The 12264-nt window shown below is 44.6% G+C and overlaps 1 protein-coding gene across 3 annotated transcripts in view; it reads left to right on the top strand.

The window, feature by feature from the left end:
* The window catches only part of LOC134541566 (neurogenic locus protein delta), a 505174-nt gene that overhangs the window by 482278 nt on the left and 10632 nt on the right, over nt 1–12264 (top strand). For all 3 annotated transcript variants that reach the window (XM_063385081.1, XM_063385078.1, XM_063385077.1), the window contains one exon: nt 1926–1986. In XM_063385081.1, the coding sequence (XP_063241151.1) occupies nt 1926–1986 (61 nt within the window). The remainder of the gene's footprint in view (nt 1–1925; nt 1987–12264) is intronic.

Here is a 12264-nt window from a genome sequence, read left to right as displayed (position 1 = left end):
GCTTGCCCTGGCATTCGGTGCCATTGTATACACCACGGAGGTATTCATTGGTCTTGGAGTCACTATTGGAGACTAATTGAGTCACTATTGGAGACTAATTGAGTCACCATTGGAGACTAATTGAGTCACCATTGGAGACTAATTGAGTCACCATTGGAGACTAATTGAGTCACCATTGGAGACTAATTGAGTCACCATTGGAGACTAATTGAGTCACCATTGGAGACTAATTGAGTCACCATTGGAGACTAATTGAGTCACCATTGGAGACTAATTGAGTCACCATTGGAGACTAATTGAGTCACCATTGGAGACTAATTGATTCACTATTGGAGACTATCGAGTCACTTTGTGGAGACTATTGAGTCACTTTGTGGATGTAAAAGGGTGGTGAGGGGTTCTTCTCATTTTGAGTTAAATTATCAACATGGCAAAGAATGCACTTATTCACTCCCTCCCTAACTTCTTACCTTCGTGGTATATACCCTACGAAAACAAGTGCACTTTTCTTGAATGTAACCCTATTAACATTGTTAATGTGTCATCATTTCTGTGATTAACACTGGTAGGCCTATATGGTTGTTAAGCCTAGATCTTTGTAAAAAACAGAGTATGTTATGCAATAGAATTGTATGTGTGCTATAAAGGTGTAATTACTCATATTAATCTATCAAAGTAGTGCAATCGTTCATAGGGATAGACTAATACACCTAGTAGGGTACTCACCCTTTTGGAACTCGTAGATATACGTAATGGGCCCAACTCTAGAAATTCTCCTATCATAAAAGCTCCTGGAATGCAAAGCTCTCTAAGTAGAATGGTATCCTTCTCGGAAAAAAATATAATTTTTTTTCATTTTATTGATGGTTAATTACCTGCTAGGCTTAAAAAATCTTATTGCCACAACTATGGACTGTAATATTTGGTGTATTTCATAAATTATATCTGCACTAGGTCTTCCTGAGAACTTGATAGTTGTACATATTACACTTATTTGTCAAGTAAATTAGGTAAATACAATTTAAATTCTGTTTTATTTTTTTGTCTATGGCTGAAAAAAAAATCTTTTACATCTAAGTCACGTATTATATTTTTTAAGGGTTTGGGCATGGGGTGGCCACGTCTGTATGAATACGTGTAAACCGGGTGAAGCAATTTTCCTCTCAATTTTTTGGCCTGCGCCATGTAGGTTGGGTGCCCAAAACATTGTGGAAACAGTTTTGAAATGATCGATATTGATTGAAGTGACTATGTTTAACGACGGGAGATCCTAGTTCTTACTAACCATGATCAGTCAATGCTTTGGGCTTTAAGCTGGACTCGCAAGCATCCGTCTCATGCGTCCGTCCGTCCGTCCGTCCGTCCGTCCGTTAATCAAACACGTGACCTTCAGCCAATCAGATGGCCCGGAAAATTCCACCCGTCCGTCAAAACTTTACCATGCTTTAACTTCCGACGGACGGACAAATGAAATAACCTCGAAAATGTTAGCAAGATACCTATTGCCAGGCAACCTTTTCTATCTTCAAAGGTTTATAACAATATTTGTTTGTTTAGCTGCTTCCATTAAACTTACGTTTGAACATACTTTTAACTGGAAATATATATTTTAATAAATGTCAGACCGAAAAAAATTGTGTTTAATGCCTTATTAAAGTGGTTAACTTTAATGATGATGAATGTAATACATCCGTAAAAGATAAATTTTCACCGGTATTTAAGATTTGTATTCTGTCAGCAGCAGCAAAATGGAAAAGTATCTGACGGGACGTGCGTACGATTGTGAATCCCTGGGCTTGTAGACGGAGATGGAAGGATCCTTTGAGAGTCCAGCTTGCCGTCCTTGTGGTTTGAGTGCTGATGTGTGGTTGTGGTGTTGTGGTTGTGGAGCGAGTTGCTGACGGTGTTGTCTCCTGTGCCCGCAGCTCGCTGCCTGCCGGGATGCCACGAGCAGCACGGGACCTGCCAACAGCCCAGCGAGTGCATGTGAGTACCTTCATCTCGCTCTTGTTCTCTCGTCGACTCCCTGCGGTGCCCCCACACGCGTGTGCTCATTGGATGCATAACTACTATTCCAGTAACCCTTGGTGACTTAAATAAATCAAAGGAAAGGAATGAAATGTGTGGAAATGTTACCTACTTGAACATATTAATGTGAAATAACCGAAAGAATCTTAAACGATACAAATATAATTGAAATAAATCCACATGTACGGAAATGAGTCGGAAACCTAATACATCAAACAAAATCACTCGATACAATAAAAATAAAATGATTTGTGCCCAAATGTAATATAAAAAAAATAAAATGAAGTAAAATTACACGATAAAGCATTAACAGAACCCATTTATAACGAAATAAATATTCTTTAATAGAAAAAAAAATTCTGAATTGTTACGTATGCTCTTGAAATCATCGTTTATCATTCTTCAACAGGTCAAGATGCACGCTGCGTTGATTTCAGATTTTATTTTATTTGCCATTATTCGAAACATTTTTTTTTAAATTGTACATAGTGGTCCTGGCCACGCCCCATGCTTCGTGGTTGACGAGTGTCAATGTGAAATGTAACTTTTGGAGGTCTTCATTTCGGGCCAAGTCCAGGCTTCTCAAACTCGCCGTCGAAGGACTAGACAGTTAGCGTTGGAGTTGCATCGCATGTCCTGGTACGCGTTAAACGGAAGTTTAGTCTTGGTTGATTTAATAGTGATTATAAAATGCCATCTTGGATTTTTGTTTTTTAAATTGTCAACATCTCGCAATACATACGTATTATTTAACAGCTCCAAAAACTACAGGATATATCTTTGGATCCTTGTTTGTTGAAGCCAGGATTCGTGGCTTTTATTTACTACCAAATGCAGCCACTACTCGCGTTTAATAATTCTTTAAGGGGCCCGCCTAGTCATGGCGTGCATCTGTTACGTGAGGCAGGATTATAAGTGCGAAGCGTGCTGCTGCTTTTAGCGCGGTAAGGCTCTAGTGGTCTGGCGCGCAGCATTCTCGTCGGGCAAACTGTGAAATTTGGCGCGTAAATATGACGTTAGATGGCGGATAAATGAAGATGAAGGTGCAGTGCCAAGGCCCTTGGTTGTTTTGAAGAATCTGTCTGAAAAATATTCTGAAAACACGTTTTAGCCTTTTTCCACTGTTCCAAAAAATACAGTTTGAGAAGGAAATACAGGAACAGAACCACCCATCCGCCTTTAGCGCATTCTTAAATGATTTTCGTAATAGGACACCACTTGGACATCTTGAGCAGTTTTCAAATTTCGTGGTTTCGTCTGAAGCTCCGCACACTGTGTGTGTGTGTGTGTGTGTGTGTGTGTGTGCCCAGAAAATAACAGCGTGGAAAAAATCTTGTAAATATAATACTTTCGCCTTGTCGCGGCTTTAAGTAGGGTATATTTATTTGAAAACAGGAAATATTTTAGTTGGCCAAATGCAAAGTGGCATGCTTCCTCTGAAGAGGCTGTAGGAACAGGTGCGGCGGGTTAGTTCTGTCGCGGGCACCCTGTGCTCTTATGCGGAGCAGCAGGCCTCGCTCTGGAAACAGGAGGGGGACGTACTTCCGGACGCCGACAATGGCGCCGCTCCGATGTCGCCTCCCCCCCCCCCCAAGTCTAGCTCCCCCCCCTCTGCAATGGACGGGGCGGCGGGCGCCCTGCCCTCTGGTGAATGGGACCGGCCCGCGTCACACAGCTTCCCGCTGGGATCAGGTTCTGCTCCCGGCGGTCGCGGGTTCGAGTCCTCCCCGGCCCCGCGCGCGCGGCATATCGGAACTACTTTCCCCGGGATTTACTTTCTTAAACATTGTTCTGAAAACACGAGTTTCTAGCCATATTCACTATTATAAAAAAATATAGTAAATTTGTTAAAAAAAACTACGATTTTATTGTTTTATGAACTATAAAGTAAAAAATAATTTAATTTAAGTTATTTTTTCACCAGCGATAGAATCAACTGAACTAAATTCTATATAACGTATTTTTTTAATAAGCTTAAAAAGAATCGATTATTAAACAAAAAAATTTTAATAAAAAGGCGTGGGGTGCTCTCTTCCTTAATTTTTATGACTCTCTCCTAACGAATAATCATTAATGCTAGAAAATTTAAGACAACCGATCTCAAGCCGCGTAATATTTTTTAATTATTAATAATACGAAGATCGCGAAGTAATCAAATTAGATAGTTTAGTTCAACTTTGTACAGCAAAAATTGCGATAAATTGTATGCTGATTGCTGGCCAGCAACCTACACATGCCAAGGCAGGTATGCAGAAACGTAGAAACTAACAGCGCACCTCGCACTCCATTCGTGACCTGATAAGACGTTTTTGTAAGACTTGTAAACGTAAACAGTTGCGAACTTGAGGGCGCCACGGTTACCTAATAATACATAATGGGCAGCACGGTAGATTGCCTTGGCTTTAATCGAGATTAATTGCATGCGTATTAAGATAATCCCGATACATGTCTACGCCCATTCATCGGTACTTTTTTTTTTCAGTTTTAAAGCATCTAACAGGAAACAATTACAAATATTTAAAAAAAAATGATAAAAATCATAAAATTTAAACTTTTAATAGTAAATAATCATTTTTGCGCGATTTTTTTTACTCATCGCGGTTCTCATTAGCGAATGTTGTTCATGACGATGCTGACGGTGATGTCTGGCCTCGGAAAGTTCGAGTTGGCCAGCTTCCACGCGACGGCATCATCACGTAGAGACCGGAAAAAATTCGCGGATTCATTTCGTGACGGGCTGAAATCCAAACACGTGTACACAATTCTGCCGGTTCTGCTATTGGCTCGCAGTTTAACTGGAGCTCTCTGGACCGATGAGAGACTATCGACCAAAGAAGATGCGTCGAATCACGAGCTACCCATCAGTGGAGACGCCTCACAATTTAGCACCCAATGAACACGCGTGTTCACTTTGAGAAATGCAGAGGATAATGGAGGCTATGCTAGAGGTAATTGAATGGGCGAATTGTTCCCCGTCCCTGATCGTCAGCACCTGACGTTACAGGTCAGGTCCGCATGTGCGCCGTCAGCTCAGACGCGGTTGCCGCGGTGAAGGTCGGGGCACGACGGGGAGACGCGCTGCGGGGTTCGGGTGTGTAGGGGCCTCTCTCAAGCATCTGCTCCCGAGGGTTGTGCCCCCCGGGGGGGGGGGGTACAGCAGGTGTGCCCGCCCTGCCCAGGTACCCTCCGGTCCTGGGGCGCCCAGGCGTCTGCGGGTCCTGCCCCTGGGAGGCCGTGGGAAAAGGCTCCAGGTGTCCGCACGATTAGCCCCTTCCCTTCCCTTCCTTCTTCTTCATCTCCTGCGCGCGTGTGTGCTTGTGTGCCCTTCCGGCGACACGCGGCGGTCAGCGGGTAACACATGCGGCGCGCGTGCTCAGTGTTCGCCGAGCGGCGCAGTCCTGGGGCACACAGCACGACAGCTCGCATGGCGGGAGGGCGGAATTTAGTTATTGACGTGACAACGTCTGATAAATCGATGAACGCCGGCTGCACGCACGAAAAAGTGTCCCGTTACGCACATTGTTCCGTTACGCTGTGTCCCGTTACGCTCATTGTACGCTTGCGCCGCATCTATCTCTCTTCCACTCGATTGGCCTATGCGTCCGAGGAGAAGAAAGACGACAGCGGCAGCACACAACTTACATCTACACGTGAACTGTTTCGTCGACTTGTTTATAAAGTGAAGTGAAAAGTTAATGTGGTTTTAATTGCTTATTACAACAACAATTTCGGCAATAAAGGTTAATTATTCTTGCATTTTAAAAATCTTATTACTAGTATATTTTCAAGTATTTATTCTATTAAAATTAAAATAATTCAATTTTATTCATAAAAGTATGCAATAATTTCATCAATGTTTTGTTATGACGTTGTCAGGTTAAACTATCGTCCGTAAACCGACTTTACAGACAACCAATTTTTTACCTTGAAACTTCATCTACCAGAATGTCTGAACGTGGGCACGTTCTTTGAAATATTCCTTGCAATGGGGAGCATTGATTTAAAACAACTGCATGGACTTAATGCCTCTAGAATTGACAACAACAACAACAAAAAAAAAATTATGAATACGTTATTATAACACGAAGAACAAGCCAATGTTAACCGATGTCAAATTTGACGTGGCGTTTGTTTTAATTAGAGCGTGGTCGTAGGTGCAGAACTCCTGCTTACTTGTTTCCCCTCGATCACTAATGGTTTAACTCTGTCCGGATTCCTTTAAAATTGCGGAATATGCATGATTAACAAAATTATAGAAGGACATTTTCTTGGAAGAATACCCATCACGTATTTACATGTGTGTCAGTTGTCAGTTGACGTGATGTACGAAGGGGCTCAAGTTACTATGCCCTTGGAGCACTAATATTCACGTATGGCGGAAAAGTTATAGAAGCGAAACCTGTCTCAAATTTTGTAGTTCTGAAAAGTAGCACCAGCGGTACGCATTTCACAAATGTCACTTTCGAAGAAACGAAGAAATGGTTTGATTGCAAACACGGTCGATATAAAATCAGTGGCTGAAGGACCTTTTGGAACAGATTTCGAGAGGTTTCAGAAGTGAGATGGGTTTGCTTGACAGGCACTACAGATGACAGGCCGGGGCGAATGTAGCATGTTAGCGCCGGGCCAATAGGCGTGGGCCGGCCTCCCTTCTCCCGCGCTGCCGATGCGCGACTGTCGGTTGTTCCGTCGCGGGCCTTGGAGGGGGGGGGGGCGAAGCGCTGATTGCAGGTAATTAGCCCGGCGGCCGGTGTCTAACGAGCGGGCCTCGCTGAGAGGAGACAATGAACCCTGGTCGTGCCGAGAGCAGTACCGACACCTTCTGTCTGAAACCCGTTAGTGCGAGTGGTGGGGAAAAAATAGGGATTAGAGGACAACAATATTTAATAACTGCATCTAGTGGACGTAGGATTCTATAATTTTTTGAAGTGAAATTTCTTTGCTGAGGGAGATACAATTTTCCAGCGTTACGAAAATTCCGATCGCACGAGGGGAATAGTAAGGTACGTGGTGGGGGAACCGGGAAAAGAAGGAGAATTGTTATGTACGTGGTAGGAACCAGTAGAGGATGAGAAGGCAGGGGAGAGTTAGAAATGACAAGCATCTGGGCACACTTGCGTGCTCTTCACTTGCGTGCTTGTATACTTGTACTCTCTCATACTTGCATACTCGAACACTTGCATACTTACATATATATTTTATTTATCTGCGATCTCATCGAAAGATAATTGTGTTTCCTATACCACTCACACACGTGCTCACGATTTTTATCCAAAGACTTTAAAGAAGCGCCAGGAACTCTCCAAAACTCCGGTAGCGAGGAACGTGAGCCAATATGGCTACTGGATCCGCACGGCCTGACACACTTATCTTTGTAGTGGAAGTTGGCGAAGTTGACGTGTGGCTCGTGCCGTGTTTCTTGCCAAATTTTTTGAAATGCGCAGTTTTTTTAAAGACCTAGCCACACCCCCCTCCCCCCTCTCGCCACCTTGATTGCGGCGCAGGAGGCGGGGGCGGGGCGGGGAAAGGGACACCGATTGCGGCCGAAGAGGCCACGCCCATCTCGTGACGAGCCGCGAATCACGCTCGCGTGCCGGGGCGACCGGACTACAGGGCGTCCCGCAAGTCGCGTCACTCCTGTAGCGACCGGAATACAGATTCTGCATTTATCCCACCTAAAAAATATGTGGAGATAAATAGCCGTTATCGGTACATAATAATTAACGTTTTAGTGGTATAGTAACTTGTTGACTTTTGATTTTGGGCTTAATGCAGTTAGCTTCCAATTAAGTTACAAAATGATGGATACACGTTAAAATTTCTGTCTGAAACGTGCGTATTAATGAGATTCGAAGGTTAGTCATTATTTATTTTATTATTATTTTAACAGTAATGTTTTGTGTCGTTAAATTGAATACACAAAATTAAAATTTGGAATAATATTGAAAGGACAGTTAATGTGAACTTAAATTTCACTTAACTTCATGGTAGATGGATTTTACGTGGATACAAATGTAAACAGTTGGTAAACTACCTTCCTGAACGCAATTGCTGTGGTATCACGTCTCTCGTTCCACTATAAACGATGCTGCCTCGTCAGTAACACGTGATCTCGGGACGACGGACGACAGCTGACGGAAGTGCAGCTGCAGTGTGGCAGGCAACAGGTGACGGTCGCCGCCCCTCTGCGCACATAGTCTCCTTGACCTGCATCGCTGCAGCTTGCCTATCTCTGCAGCGTGGGAAAGTATCTGCAGCCAGCGCGCCTCTTCCCCTCCTTTCTTCCTCCCCTCCTAACCGCTCCTTCCCCTCCTCCCCCCCTCAACCGGCGCGCTGCCGCCTGAAACTCAATGAGGTTCGGCACGGAGCATCCGCGGCACCTTACTGGCCGCACGGCCCGACACACTTACCTTTGTAGTTGACGTACAGCTCGTCCCACACTTCCTCACGTCGTGTTTGTTACATCTGAACTCTCGGTAGGAGTAATTTCGTGAATGGAACGGAAGTCTCATGGACCGAAAATGTGTAACCACGGTGATGCCATCTGTGGCGTATTGCGCGAACCAAAGTTCACAAAGCCAAAGGTAAACTTTAAAGTATTCGATTTTAATGAATTTTAACAAGATGGGCCGCAGTGTTTAATAAAAATCAGGTCCAAAGTCGGGATTTAGTCCTTTTTTTTAAGTCTGTTTCATTTTTATGGAACCTGTTTCATTACATAGTTTAACCTTTCGCTCTGAAAATCGATTGATTCGGTAGTCGACGTAGCTGCTCCGGCAACGAATTCTTGCGGAGGTTGCAGAAACTGTGTGTGATTCGTTGAAAGACTATTTTGTGTGTATTTTTATCAGTCTCGACATTATTTTAAAGTTGAAATTACGTTAAATTTCGTGTCCGCGTTTCGTGCAATAAGTGTAGCCCTATTTGCAACATGAGAACACATGATTTTGCTCGTTACCGAGGTTATATGGCAGTACTGAAAGACTATTTTTTTTATAGATCCACACGGTATCTTAATATTTTTGATGCACTTATTTAGCCAAAATGCCAAAACAGTTTGCTGTGCCCGTCAAATCACTGAATTTTGAGTGTTGCTACTTGAAATTAAAATAAGACTTTTATATTGAAGTTAGCAAGGCAGCAGCCATTATCAAGAGTCTTTGTTTGCCTTGCGTGTAAAACCACACGCCCTTCTTTCTTCGTTATTATTCCACAATCAGACGTTTGTTATTCTGATATTGTAATCTGTGACATGTAACTTCTGTCAAATTTGACAGTTCTCAGAACTAGAATCAAAAGTATACGTTACGCTTCTGTCCCTGTTGTTCGGTAACTTGTGGTTGTCGGTGTTCGCAAACAAACATAATGTGATGCTGTGTAAGTGACACTTGGGAAATGGGGATACCGCAGGAGCTATTTTTTTTTGTTGAGAACTGTCCAATTTTGATCAAAGTTACGTGACACTGACTATATTATTGTCCGTATTGCAAAGGTTGTTCCTTAGTTCTCCCCTGCTGTGAGTTTTCTGATGGCCGTGATCATGGGATATTTCGTCCGCCAGTTTAGCAAGAGCGCGTGGAAGGGAACGAAAAACTGAAATTGAATTTTCTCCAGCGTAGTTCGAAAAAAACGGGGCGTAAAGGTTCTCCTCTTTCACCGTCTCTCTCTCTCTCTCTCTCTCTGTATATCTCTGTCTCTCTCTGTCTCTCTCTCTCTCTCTCTCTCTCTCTCTCTCTCTCTGTCCGGCGCCGGACCTAACGGGCGGCCGAAAGGGCAGCCCGGACTATCTCGGCGTCGTGAGTCCGTGTGTTTGGTATGGGCGTCTGGCCGGGGAGGGGGCGCTATGCATACGTAATGCCCTCTCCCTGGCTCTCCTCTGCACCCCCTCTCTTCCCACCCCCTCCCCTCTCGGCGTTCGTACCTCGCCCGTCCGCCTTTCGTTCCCAGGGAGTTCCTTAGCCCTGTGTCCCACGATGGTACAGCCCGTTGCTTGAGCGGCGACACCTCTAGGAGTCTGTTCCGTTCCAGACCGATTTCTTGCCGCAGATGAGAGACGTTGCGCTTCCGATCGTTTCCTCTCTCTCTCTCTCTCTCTCTCTCTCTCTCTCTCTATCTCTCTATCTCTGGGCAAACTCATGCCAGCAACAACCCCTTTATCACCTGCGATCCTTTGTTGCTCCGTGTATGTACCATGTCGTGATGTCATCACATTGTTTAACATTTTAATTTTTATTATATTATTTTTTTCTTCGTATTTTGTACCTATTGAAGTTCACATAATTACCAAATAAAAATTATGAAGAAAAAAAATACCTAGTTGGTTTTAACCTTTAGAATATTTGAACGCACCTTTCCGTACTAATTTTATCCGAATTTTTTAAAACTGGCGTGAACGTTAAAAATAAAATATTCTTAATTTATAAATTGCAGTTACTAACTTTGAAAATAATTTCTGTGAGATTATTTCAAAGAAAACCGTTTATGCTCTAATTCTATCAGTTGCGACTGAGTCTTTTTAAATATGTATTTAATGAATGGGCATAAGATTTTACTTCTGAAACGCTTTATGAGTGTGTGTGTGTTTGTTTTAATGACTAAAAATTTCAGCTCGCCGAGTTGTTGTGGGTACGTAGCAAGTGAACGAGGAATGCGTCCCAAATGGGAACCTACCAAAACTCAATTTACGTAATTACGAATTGGTAGGGGCAGGCGTTTTTCGCGAAAAGATCTGAACACTAATTAGACTGCAACAAGGTATGCTCGCGCCTGTTGTTTCTTCCTTGTGAATGGCGGCCGTCTGCGAGAGAAGTCGTTGCTTTATTTGACCGAGCCACTCAGGACGCGTTTACTTCCGCACTGAATCACTGCGATTCGTGTTGTTACAATCGATATGTACCTGGGAGAAACTCTCCCAATCACGAAACACAGACGATTTTACAGTGTTTTAACTTTCATCTAGTCCCGAAATATTTTCGCGAAATCTGCATGCCCCAACGAATCGGCCTCAGCTAAAGGGGTCAGTGCCTTTGCGAAGGTAAAAAGGGAAGGGGGGCGGTGGAACGTCCAAATGACGTCCGTAGTGGATCCCGACGACTGGTTAGGCAACGGCGGTGTCCAGAAGACCACGTTTTCCTTCCTCTGCGGTCTTCCTGTGCCGCATTCCGCCGCGTCACGCCCTGTTTGCCGCGCAGCTAGCGATTTGTGTCTTTGTGTGTGTGTGTGTGTGGGGGGGGGGGGGTGTAGAGTGGTAATCTCGGCGGCTTCCTGCCGGACGCGCGCTGTGGCGAAACACGCTTTCAGGCGCGCGTCAGTCGGGACGGTCGCCGCGGGCAGATGACTCGACCTACACTGGCGAACAGCCACGTCGTACTACTGCTACCCTGCTAAATCATCTGCCAAATCATTAATCTCACTGCAGTTACAACCAAAACCCTATACTTTATCAATAGAGGTAGTGGTTCGAAAATGGTCTCGTCCCCCTGACGTTAAACCATTATAAATAAATAATTATAAAAGTTTAAATTAGTACCTACTATACAATACGATGTCGAAATCCGGGTATTGTTCTCGAGTTTTGTTTCTAAACTGTATTTTTTTTTTAAAGATACCAAACTGCTCGTCTGTTTTCCAGTCTGATCATTTATGGCAAGGAGAGAGAGAGTGAAGCAATTCGTGCCTTCAGCTTTATTAATAACTTCACGATAAAACGGTAGTGGTTCAGTACCCAAAATCCCGCACAGACTTGTTTTTTTACCTTCGCTCTTTAGGGCGATGGAGCAGCCGGTTTCGCGCGCCCGTGTCGTCCTTACACGCCATTGTGGCTGGGAGCGTACGCAAAAGTTTCGTTTTGGTGCTGGGTTGGGGGGAGGTATCACTTTGCCCGCTGTACTAAAAATAGACTCCGGACGTGGTCTTCTCGGCTGACGCTTCATGCCCACAGTACATGACTTGATGCCAGGCGGACGGGGCAGTGTATTGACGGACTGCTGGTAGCTGTCCGCTGTCCGGGGAGGCGGGGGAGAGGTGGGGCGCTTCTTCCCGGGCGCGATGCCAGCTCGGGACGAGGGGAATGTTTATGTGCGCCCGGTCGTCTTTCCCACGGCCCTCTCTTGCGGTCGGGGAGGGGGTGGCCCCCCACCACCAGCGCACTTTCACCGCTCCTCCGCGACTCGAACCCGGGACTCGCCGTCATGACTCACGCCCCGGGGCCGGCGGTGGCCGGCTGCGAGGGAATTG

Source organism: Bacillus rossius (assembly GCF_032445375.1).
Source record: "Bacillus rossius redtenbacheri isolate Brsri chromosome 4 unlocalized genomic scaffold, Brsri_v3 Brsri_v3_scf4_1, whole genome shotgun sequence".
In the NCBI taxonomy this organism is placed as follows: Eukaryota; Metazoa; Arthropoda; class Insecta; order Phasmatodea; family Bacillidae; genus Bacillus; species Bacillus rossius.
Note: the sequence above shows the minus strand (reverse complement) of the source record. Positions and strands in the feature narration are given on the sequence as shown.